Source organism: Giraffa tippelskirchi, chromosome 2 (genome assembly GCF_054371585.1).
Source record: "Giraffa tippelskirchi isolate mGirTip1 chromosome 2, T2T-mGirTip1v1.2.pri, whole genome shotgun sequence".
Lineage (NCBI taxonomy): Eukaryota > Metazoa > Chordata > Mammalia > Artiodactyla > Giraffidae > Giraffa > Giraffa tippelskirchi.
Window position 1 is genome coordinate 20,050,274 of NC_137276.1, and position 19,827 is coordinate 20,070,100.

General features: G+C 38.1%; 1 protein-coding gene across 4 annotated transcripts in view; it reads right to left on the minus strand.

Moving 5' to 3' along the window:
• PDCD4 (programmed cell death 4) overlaps positions 1-18,788 on the minus strand; it is a 29,378-nt gene extending 10,590 nt beyond the window's left edge. Inside the window, exons 1-7 of one of the 4 annotated variants that reach the window (XM_081540465.1) lie at positions 18,686-18,788; positions 13,650-13,757; positions 6,333-6,593; positions 4,650-4,744; positions 3,498-3,611; positions 1,721-1,942; positions 64-161 (exon numbers count right to left, since the gene is read on the minus strand). In XM_081540465.1, coding sequence (XP_081396591.1) covers positions 64-161; positions 1,721-1,942; positions 3,498-3,611; positions 4,650-4,744; positions 6,333-6,593; positions 13,650-13,692 — 833 coding nt within the window. In that variant the 5' untranslated portion in view covers positions 13,693-13,757; positions 18,686-18,788. Of the gene's footprint in view, positions 1-63; positions 162-1,720; positions 1,943-3,497; positions 3,612-4,649; positions 4,745-6,332; positions 6,636-8,004; positions 8,015-13,649; positions 13,758-18,681 lie in introns of those variants that run through there. The other 3 variants (XM_081540444.1, XM_081540454.1, XM_081540476.1) reach the window with 3 other exon arrangements.
• Between the last annotated feature and the right edge of the window lie 1,039 nt (positions 18,789-19,827).

Genomic DNA, 19,827 nt, shown 5'->3' on the forward strand with positions numbered 1-19,827 from the left:
ACAGAATCCTGCAGAACTTTCCCCTATTTTGAAAGTTCTAAGTAAAAAAATTAATTTACTTACCTAGCCTGTATACAATCTACAGTTCCTTTGTAACTATCAATATAGGTATTACATAATATTCCATCTCCAACAGCTCTAGCAATAAACTGGCCCACCAACTATAATAAGGAAAAAAAAAGAGCCATATTAAAAATCTAAAACCTTTGTAGGACACAATTTCTAAATACATAAATGATGAAGACTGTTTGAACTATACAGTCAATACCTAAGACATGCTGGAATATTCAGAAAACATCATTTAGCACCTACTAGTTATGCTTGGCATACACTCCCCACATCTTAACCTTCAATTTAAGTGCCGTGAGGCATAAAACATCTGTTTTCCTCACTACTGAATCCCCAACACCTTGCACACTGCCTGATGCATAGCATACATGATCAAAAATATTTGCTAAGTCAATGACTTAACAGTCAGGAGAAACCACTCTTTTGGGGGAAAAAAAACTTGGACTATGGTCTCTCAAAAACCTATTTAAATAAAAGAGTTTATCTAAGGGGGTAAAAGTGTGTAGAAATATTTACCTGAAAGTATGTTCACAGCATTACTTCTTATGAAATAACACTGGAAACTGAGTGTCTGACAATAATCGTGTGGTTAAACGGTATATATGTAAGATGGGTACACTATATGGACAAATACGTTTACCGCATTTTTATGAGTGTAAGAAAAATCAAGTTTACAAAGTAGCATATATACCATGATTCCACTTTTTATTAAAATAGGTAAGGATATATAAAAATTATACATTGACATATATCCACAAAAAGTAGAATGGAAGATTTAATACCAAAATGCTAACAGTTAACAGTGGCTATTTTTGCTCGCCTTTCTTTCTTTTGGCTTTTCCTTATTTTTCAAAATTTCTATAATGACTATTGTGTACAGTTTCTTTTTTTAAGTGTTGGTACTGGTATAAAAAAAAAGTTAATGTTTGGATCACAGTTCAATACTAACACGGACTACTTACTGTCTGTTACAGGAAAGAAAACAGAAACAACATTTAGGTTAACCTACCTATACTCTATTCCTAAATTAATGTTTAAGTAAAGTGCTCCTACCTTGCTTTAAAACTTTGGTCAGGTAAATAGCAACGATTTCACACGTTTTCAATTTCAAACCAGAAAGTCATATTATAGTGTCAGCATGTATTAAATCTAATAAAAGTAAAAGGCTTTGAGGGCAGAATCTAAACAAAAGCATACATAAGTCATGAATTTTCTAATTATCTCCCTACAAAGCTATAAAAGGGAACAATTTATTTATGATTATTTTCATAACATTAGTGAAGCAAACTCAATTCTCAATTATAACAATCTATATTTTTAAAAGATCCTAGGGTCATGAAACAGCTCAACTACATGTAATAAAGAATATACAGATAGCAAAAAAAAATATGACCAAAAAACTACAGAGACCATGGTGGAGAAAGTAGGATACAAAATTATAGTGTGATGAGAACTACACTGGGGAAATGGAAAGAGCTAGAGAAAAATACACTAAAATATTGGAGAGCTACCGTGTGATAGGGAATATGGGCCAGTTTTTCCCTCCGTCTAATAAAATTTCCTAGGAGCAGGTATTAGTTCTATAATTGCAAGCAAAGCAGACGGAGAATGAACACAAAAAAGAATGAACACAAAGAAGAATTTTACAAACCTGTGGTGCTCTAGGAGTATCCAGTGCTAATTCAGGTAGGTCTTTCAACAATTTATCAAATGATTTTTCTACATCATTTGTGCTCATTACTGTCCCACAAAGATCGGAAAGAAGCTTAGATGTCATTTCTCTGTGACTGGCTTTTCCCTCCAACGCTAAGGACACTGCCAACACTGGTACTCCACTTTTCATTTCTCCAAGATTTAAATCTCTTAGCATTTCCTACTCAAAAAAAAAAAAAGTATGTCACTGCCTATAGTTTAATTTTACTTTGGAAAAAAAATCAAAACTTTATCCATATATCCTCTCTCCTTGTTTTGAAATAATCAGAGAAGCAGTTATATTTTGGGGAGTAAGATTTTATTACTTAATCCAAAAAAACAACTCTTTGAGGCGGATGTTATCATCATATTCACCCTATCCAAAGCACAGAAAAATGAAGTATTTGCTGAAGATTCCCAGAGGAGTGACCAAGTAGGAAGCAGAATATAGGCAGTATGACCAAAGAAGCTAAGTTGTAACTAAGTTACATAGAGTGATGACTAATAACAAGGACACCAGTTAGGTTACTCAGAGTAACTAGTTAGTTACTTACTGATACTTATCTAAGTGACCTAACTGGTGTCCTTGTTAACAGTCTCTCCCTTTCATCTTCCTGGGCTGCACTTGAACAACTCATTGACTTTAAACATGATACTCCTTCCTGGAAAACCCGCTTCAACCATCTTAGCCTGGCAAACTCCTAACCATCCTCAGATGGTTCAGGATAATCTATCACCCTCCATTTTATGCTTCCGTAACACTCACTGCACAGTACTACTCAGTTAATAAACTGAGTATACTGTTGGTCCCATGCTAGGTAGGTAACAAGATTTCAAGTCCCTATCCTCATGGGACTTTGCTAAACTTTTCCTCTATAATAGAATGTTTCATATTATATTTTAATAATTCATGCATGTATTCCTTCGCTTGACTGAGCTTCAAAAAGGCAGGAATCACCATTATAAATACCTCCACATGGTATCCACTGATCAAATATTTGTTTTATATTCAAATCCTACAAAAATGAAAAGCTATCAAACCTCATATTATGAGACAAACCAAGAAAGCCCAGTCTGAATTAAAAGAATCTAAATTATAAGTCTTCTACAGAGATATCATTTTATTACTTTAAGTCAATAATACTAAACTACTAAACAAGAGCAATAATTTTATTTTACCCTTCGAGATTTACTTTATGAACAATTCATAACACAGCAAATGTCCTCATGCAAATTATGCTTCAAAAACACATTTGTTCTCTTGATTTCTATATGCATTCTTTTCTAATCTTTATTTACATTTGTGTTCACTTTTGGACAGAGTACAAGGATAAATTTTATTCTAGTCCTAAGCATTGAAATGAATATCAAAGAAAGTAGAACTAAAGTATTTTTAACTGAGATCCCTGAGGAGGTTTTAGAAGGTCCATAAATGCCTTGAAATTGTTGAAATTATATTTTAAATACTATCAATTATGGAAATGTTACAATTACAACAATTATTAAAATAGTGTTGTGCCTTAGAGAAGGAAATGGCACATAGTCCTCATCAGATCCCAAATAGTTTAAGAATGGTAAATAAAATTTTATTCCATTTCTTAATTAAAAATTCATTTATGTATAAAAAAATGCATAGTCTTTTCAGTGATCCAAAATCATCCTGGATATGATGTTTTGCTTTTAACAGTGTTTGTTCTCCTATATTAAAAAAGTTACACTTGCAACTTTAAACCTACCGCAACTTCATTAGTATCTCCATGCTCAAAATATTCCTGTATAATTGGTGTCAGAGTCTTTTCAAATGCCATTTCATCCAAAGGCAAAACTACAGTTTCATAAACACAGTTCTCCTGGAAAGGGAAGAGGCAGAGTGTTATACATTAAAGAACAAAATAATCAGATAAACTGAAATTGTTTCATAATTTTGTACTCCAACTGCTTAGTAATACCTATTTGGGACAAGAAAAAAACATGCTACATGCTTTGATCACTTACATAATATAAAAACAGAAATCTATGTCACTGTTCTTTTATAAAATCTGAATATAATAAGTCAAACACTTATAATACCACTAACCACAGCAAACATATGACTTGCTCCTGGTCCCCCATAGCTTCTGTTTATTTTTTCTCTCTCCCACAAAACCAATAATACTTCAGTGACCAAAAAACTTTAAGATGGCTTCCTAACATATCCAATATTTTCATTAAAATGTCATTAAAAAAAAATAAAAACAGCAGGAACCAAAGCCTTTATGATTAGTACTACAAAATAAAAGCCTTCATGACTCCAGAAAATCTCTAAGAAAAAGCATTATTCAATTGAAATTTCAAAACAAATAAGAAGTCCAATAATCTTCCATCCCTGTCCTCTGCAAAAAAAATCCTGAAGTGTTTGCCTGCAACATGTGACTGGCTTCATCTAACAACAAATACTTTCAAGTTTATACATTCAAATTAGAATATTCAGCAAAGATTTTATAGTACTTGAATCCTACTGGTTTTAAAACATATTTTTTTCATGTTCTGTTAGAAATATTGCCATGTCCAAATATTAAGTTCAAAAACTACGTGAAAATTACACATACACTACTCAGTTAACTTGGTTTTCTAATCCAAAATTAATCTAATAGTCTGAAAGTACTGAATATACATACGATTTAGATATATATATGAATGGGTGTAATGTTTGTACACACATATACACACATGCATATACATATTATATAATCATGCAGATAATCACATATATTATAAATAAAATTATATATATATGAATAGTACAGATACAAGATACATGATTTGACAAATACATGAGTATGCTACAAACATGAGGTCAAAAAAGTTTGTATTTTAAATACATATCACAAAAAGTATCACACTTATACCTGGTCATCATCATAGTTAGGATCTTTCACATCTACCTCTTCCACATCATATACCTGTCCAGGTGTACCCCAGACACCTTTGCCTCCAGCACCACCTGAAAAAGTTTAGAATTGAGAAAGGAAACAGCATAATGTCCACAGCTCATAAATTTTAACTGAAATCTGAAATAGTTCTAGACATTCAGGTGTTAATTAAGTAGCATTAAAAAACTGTATTTTAATTTTTATACTAGTTGTTTTTTGCCAGTTGAGAATTATACGGTAAACTTTTTATTAAGATCACTGCTTTTTCAGTAATGATTAGATATATTTATAACCTAGTTCCAAAAAACCAAGTTGAAATAGCTCACTAAGTTAAAACTAAAAAGGCGGATGCTTTAAAATAAAAGTAAAAAACAAACCAAAAAAACAAAAACAGAAAAATAGCTGTAGCGGTAACCTCAAGGCAGCTGATAACAACTGGGCTCTAAATTCTGACATTTCTTAGGAACAACAAAAAGAAATACGCTAATTCAGTTAAGAGATGACATAGAAAACTCAACAAGAGAGAAATTATTCAACAAAGAAGTATGGTGACCACCATCAAATGTTTTAAAGTCAAATTCTCTTTAGATATGCATGTGTGTGTGCTCAGTCGTGTCCGACTGCAACCCTTTCAGCCCACCAGAAACAAATACTTTACAGCCAGAAATATATTACAAATAACTGATTTCTACTTAAGCATTAACCGAACTGATCATTTCTATTTTTCTACCAACAAATACATCAGCAGAAGTTTAACAATTCCAACTTTCAAAGTTGCTTTACTAAATAAACTTATTGAAATGTTTTTATAAGGCTCAATATATTGCAATATTTTAAAAGAACTTTATCACCCATTGCGGGGGTTATTTACACATAGAGTATAATTCTTACCACCAGAGCAAAAACAAATCTGGTAGCTAGGTTTCATTCTGATTCAGCCAATGGTTGCAGAGTCATTCAACAAGCATAACGATTTTTGACAAGGCACAAATACTTTACAAGAATCCTAGGCCATAATTTGACACTTCCACCATTTAGAAGCTAGTGAAATCTCCAAACTGCATCAAAATTCTACCACAGACAGAGGCTAACAAGACCCCTCAATTCAACAATTATGTAAGTACCTACCCTTGCGAGTCACTACTCCAGGCCCTGGAGACACAGCAGTAAAACAATATCACTCCACTCCAGTACCCAAAATAAATAGGACTAAAAGGAACTTAGAACCAGATCTACAAAATTATTAAAATTCTGACCCTGATATTACCAGTCAAATTGTATTTATCATGTATTCTTAATAAGACATAATTAATTAGATTCATTAGATAACAGGTATGATGAATTTCTGACCCTACTTCTTTCAAGCAGAATTAGAGAGTACATGCACAATTCATAACTGTGCAAAACACTGGTGTGTATTTTGCTGGAAATATGAGATAAAGTTCTGCTTAAGAAAGCTAAACCTAAACAAACAAGCAAAAAGGCTCAACTTAAAGAGTGGGGTAATCCTTGGATTATTACTATGTATAAATACATACAAACCATAAAGCCTTACATTATCATTGTTTAAATTCCTCTCATTCTTACAACAAGAAATTGTAGTACAAGAATCAGAAAGCATCTCTTCCATTTATTTCTTTGCATATGATATATACCAACCTTTCTTTGGTAATCCCCGTCCTTTCCCAGATCTGGATCGCCTATCTAGCAGCCTTCCCTTTGGACTGGTTGGTGCAGTTACTCCACATCTAAGGCCTTCACTTCCATTATCACTGACGGAATCGCCTCTGCCGGAGTCCCGGGATGAGTTTTTCCGCAGCCGCCTTTTCGCCCTGGCATTAATTCTAGCTTCATTAATGGAAGATGCTGAAATCCAATTTCCATTTATCTCATTCTTTATTTCCTCAGTCCCAGCATTTTCTTCATCACCAGAAAAGAGAGAGTCGCTTAAATTATCTGGATCTTAAAAACAAAATGAAGGAAAAAAAAAATCTAAGTAAGCATTTTAACTGTCTACTGCTATACCAGTATAGTCATAAGTTGCATTAAGTTGAATCACATGAAATTATCATTTTTATATGTAACAGTCACATATTGGCAATTTCATAGGTTCAATCTAATAAATGACAACTAACCAACAGTTAGAACTGGACATGGAAAATGGACTGGCTCAAAATTGGAGAAGGAGTACATCAAGGGTGTATATTGTCACCCTGCTTATTTAACATCATGCAAAATGCCAGGCACAAGCTGGAATCAAGATTCCTGGGAAAAATATCAATAACCTCAGATATGCAGATGATGCCATCCTTATGGCAGAAAGCAAAGAGGAACTGAAGAGCCTCTTCAAGGTGAAAGAGGAGAGTGAAAAAGCTGGCCTAAAACTCAACATTCAAAAAAACTAATCTCATGGCATCCAGTCTCATTACTTCATGGCAAATAGATGGGGAAACAATGGAAACAGTGACAGACTTTATTTTCTTGGGCTCTAAAATCACTGTGGACACTGACTACAGCCATAAAATTAAAAGATGCTTGCTCCTTCAAAGAAAAGCTTCTTGACAAAACTAGACAGTGTATTAAAAAGCAGAGACATTGCTTTGCTGATAAAGGTCCATCTAGTCAAAGCTATGGCTTTTCCAGTAGTCACGTATGGATGTGAGGGTTGGACCATAAAGAAGGCTGAGCGCTGAAGAATTGATGCTTTTGAACTGTGGTGTTGGAGAAGACTCTTGAGAGCCCCTTGGACTGAAGCAGGTCAAACCAGTCAGTCCTAAAGGAGATCAGTCCTGAATATTCCTTGGAAGGACTAGATGCTAAAGCTGAAGCTCCAATACTCTGGCCACCTGATGAGAAGAGCCTACTCACTGGAAAAGATCCTGATGCTGGGAAAGACTGAAGGCAGGAGGAGAAGAGGGTGACGGAGGACGAGATGGTTAGATGGCATCACCGACTCAACAGACATGAGTTGAGCAAGCTCTGGGAGATAGTAAAGGACAGGGAAGCCTGGCATGCTGCAGTCCACGGGGCTGCAAAGAGTTGGACACAACTGACTGAGCTGAACTAAACTGAACCAGGATTATTCTCCACAGTATCATGGAAAGTAAACTAAGGCACTGAATGTTAATGAACAATGTTTAGAGAACGTGTGTTATCTCATGTTTTTACACCATAAAACCTGTGTTAATATAAACACAAACATAAACTTTTGAAACTTTTATGAGCTAAAACAGTCAAGCTGCTGGAGATAGAAAGAAAAGACTAAGGTTCTTGAGAGAAGGTAGATAAACTTTTACAGAATGCCTGTTATTTACCAAGCACTAGGCTGGGCATTTTGTCATTTACCCACAAGTTTGAGAGCTATTTATTGAATCATTTATACAGACAAGGAAACTAAGGATAAAAGTATTTAAATAACTTGCCAAATATCTCATGATTAATTATGGACACTTAGAAAATGCTACTAATCCAAAGAGCTTGAAAGGCATTTGGCAAATAAGTGATCATTTGTGATTACTGAGCCAAACCGCTGATTCATCACTGCTTTCAAAGCCATTATCTCAAAGTTCCAATTCATTTCTCTAAACCTGACTCACATTTACTTACCACCCTCTGAATATCTTCTAGCCTATATAAGATTTGCACATTATCCCGTGAAAGACAGCAATGCATTCGCAGTTCCCAGTGGTCTTCTGTTTAAAATGTCATCCTCTCTGCTTTTTCCAGTTACCAAAGTCCTTTAGGATATAGAGCTCAAGTCTTACTTCCTCCATGAAAACTTTTCTAACAATTTTAGGCACAGTAACACTCACATACTGCTCATTTACCACCTCACGAAATCACTTTATTTCCTTTTATATACCAGTCATGCTTTTCCAAATAAGTCATAAGGCTCAAAAGAGGAACCATGTCTACACTGTATGTTTTTGTAACTGCAGCACCTAGTAGGGTATCCTTCATGCTATCTCCTCTAATGTCAATGGGTATCAAGTGACATGGAAACAATCGGCTTTACTCTGAAAACTTTTCAAGGGTCAGAAAGCTAGTGAATTAGTTACCCCTGGGCCTGAGTTTTGCTCCTTATGGCTAACCCAACTCAGAGCCGAATCCCTTTTCAAAGGTCTTGTATGTGCTAGGTTGCTTCAGTCATGTCCAACTCTTTGTGACCCTAGGGACTGTAGACTACCAGACTCCTCTGTCCATGGGATTCTCCAGGCAAGAATACTTGAGTGGGTTGCCATTTCCTTCTCCAGGAGATCTTCCCAAGCCAAGGATCGAACCTGTGTCTCTTATGTCTCCTGCATTGTCTCCTGTACTGACAGGCAGGTTCTTTACCACTAGTGCCACCTGGAAAGCCCTTAAAATGTCTTCAGTTCAGTTGCGTCCAACTCTTTGCGACCCCATGGACTGCAGCACGCTAGGCCTCCCTGTCCATCACCAACTCCTGGAGCTTGCTCAAATGTCCTTCGAAATTCCCAAGTGTAACTAAGATTTGTCAAATCTATATGCACGGGCTTTCAAATGTTTAAGGTAATATGTAGAAACTAAACATTTTTTAAATCAACCTATAAAGAGAACCACAGGTGTGTTAAAATCTTTACAATTCTTGAAAAAAAGTATAACAGGCACAAATCCTGTGGTAATCACAAAACAAAAACATTAAGAAGCACCAAACTACTTGAGCGGTCTCATAAATAGTCTCCTGCCCTGAATCCTCAAACCATTCTCCAAACTGCATGGAGACTGATCTTCTCCAACTGATAACCCTTTGAAGGCATTCCTGTCGGGTGGAAATCAAGTGTAAACTCATTGCCTTGTAATGTTAGGTCCTTTTTGATCCTATCCCAATCTCTGGAATAGCTGCTGACCACTCCTACATTCAAATGATCAGAGCTTAGATTTGATATCATAGGTAGACATGGCATAATTAGTTTACAGAAGAATACTGAATATATTAGAAAAAACAGAAAGTGTCAAATGAGAGACCAGCTAAGAAAATGTTCCTGTATTCAGTCACAAACTAACTGGAAAGGGCAAGGGTAATAACTCTGAGATAAATAAAAAGGTTAACACTTTTAAAGACAAAATAAAGGGCTTTCAAACAGAATAAAAAAAAAAACAAACAGTATTTCAAGAGTTTAGACTAGGAAAGGAAGCCAGTGCTAGGAGGGTCAGTTTGGGACATCATCATAACCACCAGACCTAAACTACTAAGACTATTAGTAGTAGAAGTAGCAGTAGCCATAGTAGTTGTATACTTCTTCTATCATTACTATCAGTATTGTACCTACTACATAGCAGGTTACAAGTACTTTACCTACATGGTCTTAACTCAAACAAAGTTCTACAATGAAGCTGTTTATCCTCATTTTTCAGAAAGATGTTTCATAGAAAAGTTACATACCTAAAAAGGACTGCGGACAAGATTCAAACTCACATTTGAATCTTAGATGACTGTTAACTATAGAAAATATAAAGCTAGAGTACAGCAAAGTGGTGACAGCTAAAGAAACATGGAATGAGGGACTACAAAGAAGAAAAAAGAATAAGAGGAAGGAGAAGGAGAGATCAGACAAGCTAGATGGCGTTTCATATAAGAATGGATGACCAAAGCAAACGTTAAACACCTATCTCTAACATATTGCTTTCATTATTCAACAATTAAGGTGAGCCACCAAACTCAACCAGAAGATAAAGGCCTCTCTTAGAAGTATAACAATGCATTAAAATGTCCCTCAGAGTACTAAAGTATTCAATTTAATCATATTTCCTACACTTGAGTTTCTTCAACTATTTTAATATCTTTTCAAATATACATTTATGTATCTTGAGCAGTAGATATATCTAGATATATTTTATATATTAGGTATTATAATTTTAACCCATTTTTACATCAATTGCTCTTTTATATTTTGCTATATACTTACCTAAGTTTTGGGGTTCCATAACCAAGAAAAAGAAATGCAAAAAAGCAAAATGGCTGTCTGAGGAGGCCTTACAAATAGCTGTGAAAAGAAGAGAAGCAAAAAGCAAAGGAGAAAAGGAAAGATATACCCATTTGAATGCAGAGTTCCAAAGAATAGCAAGGAGAGATAAGAAAGCCTTCCTCAGCGATCAATGCAAAGAAATAGAGGAAACCAATAGAAAAGACTAGAGATCTCTTCAAGAAAATTAGAGATATCAAGGGAACATTTCATGCAAAGATGGGCTCAATAAAGGACAGAAATGGCATGGACCTAACAGAAGCAGAAGATATTAAGAAGAGGTGGCAAGAATACACAGAAGAACTGTACAAAATAGATCTTCATAATCCAGATAATCATGATGGTGTGATCACTCACCTAGACCCAGACATCCTGGAATGTGAAGTCAAGTGGGCCTTAGGAAGTATCACTACGAACAAAGCTAGTGGAGGTGATGGAATTCCAGTTGAGCTATTTCAATTCCTAAGAGATGATGCAGTGAAAGTGCTGCACTCAATATGCCAGCAAATTTGGAAACCTCAGCAATGGCCACAGGACTGGAAAAGGTAAGTTTTCATTCCAATCCCAAAGAGAAGCAATGCCAAAGAATGCTCAAACTACTGCACAATTGCACTCATCTCACACGCTAGTAAAGTAATGCTCAAGATTCTCCAAGCCAGGCTTCAGCAATACGTGAACTGTGAACTTCCAGATGTTCAAGCCGGTTTTAGAAATGGGGTCGCAAAGAGTCGGACATGACTGAGCGACTGAACTGAACCACTGTTGATCTGACTTTAAGAAAACCCAAGTTTTTGGACAAGGAAATGGCAACCCACTCCAGTATTCTTGCCTAGAGAATCCTGTGGACAGAGGAGCCTGGTGGGCTGCTGTCCATAGGGTCGCACAGAGTCAGACACGACTGAAACGACTTAGTATGCATGCATGCGTTGGAGAAGGAAATGGCTACCCACTCCAGTATTCTTGCCTGGAGAATCCCAGGGATGGAGGATCCTGGGGGGCTGCCGTCTATGGGGTCGCACAGAGTCAGACACGACTGAAACGACTTAGCAGCAGCAGCAGTGCCACAAAGTGAAAATATAGGTCACTAACTACAGACCACCAAAGGGTTCCATTTCCACTTAAACCAAGGTCATACACTTTATATCTGAACTTTTTTTATTTTTGTCTTCATTCATATCTTGGTAGTTTTCCCTGCTTTCCAATAAAGTTTTTCTATGAGGGCTAAAAAAAAAAAAAAGAAAACCCAAGTTTAAAAGATAAAAAAAACCTTGAGTACAGAATGTGGTGACTTCAAAGTCATTTTCTACTGTGTACTAAATCCTTCTTTCTGAATTCTCTAACATCTCAACAACCAACCCAACATACATTACACCACAGTACCAGACAATCACACTTTCAATTACTAGTCCACTGAATTATGCTATTATATTTAACAGTATAAGCACATTTTCATTTGTGACATACATAATATGTGCTATGGGCATGACACAGTATCTCACTCAATTCCACTAATAAATCTTTAAAGCAGGTTATTTACAATTTCAGCTTTACATATGAAGACACTGAAGGTCAAAGCACATAACCTACTTCCCCAAAGTAACATAGTTGGTAAAAGTAGAAGCTGGAATTAATACACTAGTTTGTCTAACATGGACTGTTACAAATTGACTGAAAAAGTCTGTCTAAGGCTCATCCAAGTAGTGAAGTATTTAAGCAAGTACTGAGCAGAGACACCAAGAACAAGGTTAGAAATGGAACTTGTTACAATTAGAAAACAGTATAAAACTTAGAGCTGTGCTAATAAATAATGCAAGTCAAGATGTAATTTTAAATTTCCTAATATTCCTATTAAAAACTAAAAAGGAACAATTGAAATTGATTTTAATATATTTTATTTAATGTAATAGATCCATTTTATCATTTCAAAATGTAACCAATAGAAAAAGTTTTACACCTACAATACATCTTAGTTCAGATAAGTCACAGTTTAAGAGCTGAGTAGTCATATGTGGCTACTGGCTATCATACTAGACAGTACAGAGAAGAAACAATTATCCAACTGTGAAATATATTCTTATATTTTATCATTATCATTCCCACCTCAATGAAGCAGGGACATAAGACCCATTTATAATCCTAAAAAACAAGTATTCATAGAGCTATTGTATATAGCGGTACCAAAATAATCATTAATTACTGTAGTAATTTTTTTCAACAATAATTTTCTAGCACACTTAAAATAGCAAAGAAACTTCAACTTCAAAGTGTGAATTCACATCAAAGAACACTATATAACTGGATACAATAGTGAATCAAAATCATTGAAAAATGAAGCTATAATGTTAAAAAATGAAATATGCTAAACATTCAATTACATGGAGATTTTTTCAGTATTAATCATAAAGCAAAGAATTACCTAAAATGTACCAACATGAAAAGTTCTCATTACTGAGAATATTTCATAATCCTAATTAGCTCTCTACAAAGATTATCCTGAAAGGTATATACACATTTTAAGTGATCTAAAGTTATTTAGATCTAAAGTTATTTTGGACATCTATTCTACAGAATCATTTTTACAATAATGTACTACTGAAGCAACACGGAAAATTGGGGAAAATACAGTTAGTTTATAATAAATTATTAGTTAGGAAAGATATCGATGATACCAATAATAGTTTATATTATAGAAACCGCTAACTAGCGCATATGAAAATAGTAATGATCAGGTTCACTATTCCTCTCCCATCTACACGATAGAGTTTATTATAAATACTAGAGAATAAATGTATGAAATGTGAAAGGACAAACAAAAAAATACATATGATGAATTTCATAAAAATAAGAATCACCAACTTGATTTTAAAAATAATATGACCTGACTTCTTACAGCATGTATTAAGATGGTTTTTAAAGTAAAGATGTCTTCATAAAATTTGGAATGGCCTAAAACTTGCTCACAATACAGTCAAGATTCAAGATAATTACTTACCTGTAGGGTTTACATTCAGTATCTGCTCATTTTCTACATCCATTGTTCCTTAATTTCACTTGCACTGATTAAATTACCAAATGGAACTTCTTCCTTTGGGATGTATTTCTTCAAAAAGAAAAAAAAAAAAAAAACTTCAACATCTTCCAAACTCACATAATTAAGGTCCATTTAATTTACTTACTCAGACTATTTAAAAAAAAAAACACACCACATAATTCCATTTTTTTAAGAGTTCACTTTACTTCCCCTAATTAACATTTGGTTTCAATCTTCTTGATAAGTTTACCTGTGTCCAAAAAGAAAAAAAAAGTCCATATTTCTAGATGTGGCAAAGCACCCCTGTAACTTGGAATTAAAAGATATATTTGCTAAACATGCTTATTTCAAGTTAAAGTACATACACATTCCAAACTTTTTAAAAATACTAGGCCTCATAATTAATCTGCTACATCTAGATATTGAATAGTTTGTTGCCAATTAACTATAAGAACTAATACTTTAAAATGCAAATAACACAGTTTTGGTTAAAAAAAAAAGACAGGATTAGCTTATTTTTTACACTAAAACATATCTGAAAGCAGATCAATCTGCCATTTCATCACTGAGGCACCTATGGTTACTGTTACAAAGAAATTTTTTAAATTAGTATTTTCTATAATGAGAGCATTATTTTTATAATCTGAAAAACTCATTCCTTTAAAAAAATCTTACCTATTTAAGAAAAGAGTAAGTTCAATGACATTAGCACCTCAATATTTTAGACCTTGATTTCAAAATGGTTTGAATATTACTAACGCTGGAAGGTCTTAGTTGATGAAATCAGCTACCTTTTATTTAGACAATTAACTTAGCAATAAAAATCCACTGTTTGAAAAAAGACTATCAAAATACATTCTCATGAAAATTATCACCAGAAGGTGTAACCAAATACAATTTAAAATATCTCTGGAAATATTTTTTAAATAGTGATTTAGAATACTTAAGTATCTGTTCAGAAGTAACATAAGTTAGATATGTCATTCAGGTCATTTATAATCATTTCACCAGCAGTGTCTTCTTTTTTAAAGATGTGTGTTAGTCACTCAGTTGTGTCCAACTATTTATGACCCCATAGATTGGGGCCCACCAGGCTCCTCTGTCCATGGGATTTTCCAGGCAAGGATACTGGAGTGGGTTGCCATTTCCTTCTCCAGGGCATCTTCCAAACCCAGGGATTAAACCAGGTCTCCCGCATTGCAAGCAGACTCTTGACCATCTGGGTCACTAGGGAAGTCCAGTGACTTTTTAAAGATATAAAATGCACAAATTAAAGAGAATGACTAATAAACTAATTACAAAAAAGCATTTAGTTTTCATGTAACATAACCTACTGTTAGTTGTCATTTTAGAAAATGATATGCCTCCTGCAACTCAAAGGAAAAACTGACTTTTACATTTCTTAGCATATGCCATTTTAACATCGTGTAAGTTTTACAGCCCTTTCCTTCAGAAAAGGGTATTATTTTGTGAAACAAAAATGAATACATACCTTATGCTAAAATTTTAAGTTTCTTAATGTGGCATAAACCTTAGGCTACTGAGATGCTACCATATTGTTTCAGAAGTTAAGAAAATGGTGAAATCACTCTCATTCTATTAAGAATAAACAGACATATGGATTCTACATAAATATCTTTCAGTATCGTAACTCCTACCAACTTGAGATTTAGGGGGGAAAAATGAACCTTAGAAATACGTACATAAAGATAAATGAACAAAAAGAGTTCGTAAACCTAAACATTAGTGTCCTCCATGGCTGAAAATGCCAAATCTATTTCATTTCAGTAGATGAATCACATGTTTTGAAAAGAGAAAACGTAACATGATATGCATGTGAGATTTTTAAACTAGGTCACATTTTTAAAATTTTCTTCGATCTCGATACAAGTATAAGCTTCAAGAGGACACTTTCTGCAGAACTTAGCTAATAAACTATAACTGATGTTGAAAAAGCCCCTTATAATTCAAAAACAATTTTACATGTGTTATTTCATGTACCACTCAGAACAATCTTGAAGTAGGAACTCCACTGTTCACACAACTAAACAGAATCAGAGAAAGTGCTCATTGGAAGAACCAGGATTAGAACCCTGACCTTCTAAACCCAGTTCCATGTGCATAAGCTCAATACAAGATTTTAATAACCCAAGGAAGATTCTTCTTTAGAGTTACCAGAGAGAAGCTCATTAAAACACAGACTTCTGCTGTCATATCAAATTTTTAAATACTGCTTTTCTAACACTAAAAATGGAGAATGCAATGGCACCCCACTCCAGTACTCTTGTGTGGAAACTCCCATGGACAGAGGAGCCTGGTAGGCTGCAGTCCATGGGGTTGCTAACAGTCAGACACGACTGAGCAACTTCACTTTCACTTTTTGCTTTCATGCATTGGAGAAGGAAATGGCAACCCACTCCAGTCCTCTTGCCTGGAGAATCCCAGGGATGGTGGGACCTGGTGGGCTGCCGTCTATGGGGTCGCACAGAGTCGGACACGACTGAAGTGAGTTAGCAGCGGCAGCAGCAACACTAAAAATAATCTCTAAATTATTACACAAAAGACACTCAGTTGGACAAAGAACATTACCAGGTAATGACTATAGTTTATCAAGTTTGTTTTTATTAAATAACTACAACAACAACAACAACAGAAAGCCCTGTCTGGGTCTTCTGGCAATGATCAACACAGTCAAGAACTCAGGGACACTTGATAATAACACAGATGTTTTAGAAGAGTTTACAGAAGGATAAAGATAAGTCCCATGTTTTTACTGTCTTCAAAGTAATGAGCTTCCAGTTACTTAACAATCCATAAGATTTTTGCCCCAAACTTAAGAAAAATGTAAAGCAAAAAAAAAAAAAACTAAACTCCACATTCTTCACACAAAACTACAAAATTTTCAATAAAACTGTAAGTTAGACAAAATTAAAGGCTGAAATTAAACAGTTTTCATTTATCCATTGTGTTTCACAGAAACATACAAGCAGAAGCATCAATTTCCAAGACATTCCCAAAAAGAGCCTCACTTTCCCATCCTGCTGCTGCTGCTGCTGCTGCTGAAGTCGCTTCAGTTGTGTCCGACTCTGTGCGACCCCATAGACAGCAGCCCACCGGGCTCCCCCGTCCCTGGGATTCTCCAGGCAAGAACACTGGAGTGGGTTGCCATTTCCTTCTCCAATGCATGAAAGTGAAAAGTGAAAGTGAAGTCGCTCAGTCATGTCCGACCCTTCGCGACCCCATGGACTGCAGGGCTCCTCCATCCATGGGATTCTCCAGGCAAGAGTACTGGAGTGGGTTGCGTTTCCTTCTCCTACCTCCCCTCAAAAATCTATTTCCTGAAATATACCTCATAAACCACTTCGACATTTTTTTGAAGTCTAGGCCATATGTTAACTAGAAAAGTACTTGTAGTCACTCCAGGGCTACAATCACTGCTAACTAGCCACTTAAAATCAGCTAAAAGCATTCAACCACAATGATGCAAAAATGAGGGAAAATAGCAAAATGTCATTTATTTTTACACTCTTAGCAACTATTTTTCCTTTCTCATTACTACAACAGAAAAACCAGCCAAAATAAAATTCAAACACTCCTGCTAAAATATTAAGGAGCTTAATAAACCTATAAAAAAGGAAAGTTAAGGGCATAAATGGTGGCGGCAGTTAAGTCGCTAAGTTGTGTCCAACTCTTGCAACCCCAAGAACTGTAGACTGCCAGGCTCCTCTGTCCATAGGATTTCCCAGGCAAGAATACTGGAGTGGGTTGCCATTTCCTTCTTCAAGGGGTCTTCCGGAGCCAGGAATCAAACCAGCATCTCCTGCATTGCTAGGCGGATTCTTCACCACTGAGCCGCCAGGAAAGCTCAAAGGCATAAATACCAATAAGTAAATTTACAACCTATCTGTAGTGATCGTTTAAAAAGTGAGTGGTGGGTTCCTAAAGAGCCTTACGTTAAGCAAGAATGCCAAAAGTCTAATTTAACAGTGAAAATGCAGGGAAAAAGAGGCGGTGACATTTTTTTCCCCCAGAGGAAGGTGCAGTTTTAGTCATTTTACTCCTCTTTCAGTATCTCAAAACTGCTGGCTACGCAGTCAGTTCTCACCAGGGCCAGGGGAGACAGGCGATTTTGACTTCCGAAGGCAGTTCTGAAGCTCTTGGAAAGCAAACAAACCAAAAAAGCCTCCCCGCATACACCGCAGCATCAAATAGACAAGCACAGCAGATAGAGCACACGTTTCACAGAAAGGGGGCTCCCTCCCTGCCTTTGTTTCCTCCGGGAGATTTCATTTAAACTAAACAAGCGACCCTATACCCAACCTGAAGCGCCGCGAAGTTCTTGCAGGGCCGGGGCGGCGGGCACGTGGCCGCCTTTCAGCAGCCCCTCCCGGCCCGCTACCCCGCCGCGCAGGCCCGGGCTCCTGCAGCCCCCAGGCCAGGCCGACCCCCGCGGGGTGCCGGACGCGGGCGGGCGGCCGGGCCTGGGCTCCGGTGGGCCGGGTCTGGGAACGCCCGGCCGCATCTTCAGAGCGGGCCCCCAAGGAGGCCAGGGGGGCGGGGAGGGCGCAAACGTCCTCGTAGGATTTCGGTCGGGCCAGAAACCCGCCTCCCGACGCCCACCCCCAGAGGAAAATGAAAAGTCGGCCTTCTGGGGGACGAGGAGCCCCTCGACGGCGAGAGCCCCGCGCACCCCGCTAAGCCTGGAGGGGGGCCCAAGAGGGGGCGGGCCCGCGCCGCCACGCTCCCGGCCGGGGCCAGAAGGAGGGCACCGGGCCGGTTCTCCGCAGCCCAGGGCGTTAGGGCGGACGCGGCTGGGCCTGCCGAGCTCCGAGGAGGCGGCGAACACCGGCCCCGCCGGCCCGGCCCAGACTCGGCCGCCGCCTCCACGACCCCCCGCCCCCCCCTCCACCCCAACGAGCGGCTGCCTCTGAGGAGATAGGGGCTGTGGGAGAGGGCGCAGTCCTCCCGAGCGCGCGAGCCGGGCCGCCGCTACTGACCCCTCAGGCCGCCGCTGTCGCCGCCGCTGTTGCTCGCCCAGGTCCCTGGTCAGCCGGCCCCGACCCCACACCTCAGTGTCTGTCGCTGCCTCCGAGCGTCTCTGGCCCCTCTCGCTCTGTTTGTTTTTGTTTTGTTCTACCCAGTAACACGGGGGCGACAGGGCGCCGTTTATTGGCCAGTCTGAGGAGGCCTTCTGGCCAATCGTAGCGATGGAGCTGGAGCTGCGGAGGGAAAGGGAGGGAAGTGAAACGTGGAAAGCTGGGCAAGAGCGCGGGAGGACGCATGCGCATCAGGCTTTGCGGCCTGGCTGGTGGGGGAGCGGAGTAGAGTGGCCGGGGGAAGGGGAGTTGGGGCGGAGAGCGGGAGGCGGGAGGCGGGAGGCGGGAGGGGGGGTGGGGCGCGGATTGCTGGGAGGCCGGGCTGGAGGGAAGGGAGGACGGAAGGGCAAGGCCTCAAGCTGCGGACACCCATCCTCAGCAACCTCAGCTGAAGCAAAGGCTTTGGGCTTTCTGAGGGTCCCGGCCTCCATTTCCCTACGCTCCTCAGGTGAATACTCTTAACTTCTCTAATTCCTTCTTCCGCTGGCCCCTGCTCACTCCTTAGCTCCTACTGTGTGCAAACCCCGTGCTAAGAATATTAGTTCAGTTCAGTTCAGTCGCTCTCGCTCTCGTGTCCGACTCTTTGCGACCCCATGAACCGCAGCACGCGCCAGTCCTCCCTATCCATCACCAACTCCCGGAGTCCACCCAAACCCATGTCCATCGAGTCGATGATGCCATCCAACCATCTCATCCTCTGTCGTCCCCTTCTCCTCCTGCCCTCAATCTTTCCCAGCATCAGGGTCTTTTCAAATGAGCCAGCTCTTCACATCAGGTGGCCAAAGTATTGGAGTTTCAGCTTCAGCATCACTCCTTCCAATGAACACCCAGGACTGATCTCCTTTAGGATGGACTGGTTGTATCTCCTTGCAGTCCAAGGGACTCTCAAGAGTCTTCTCCAACACCACAGTTCAAAAGCATCAATTCTTCGGTGCCCAGCTTTCTTTATAGTCCAACTCTCACATCCATACATGACCACTGGAAAAACAATAGCCTTGACTAGACAGACCTTTGTTGGCAAAGTAATGTCTCTGCTTTTTAAT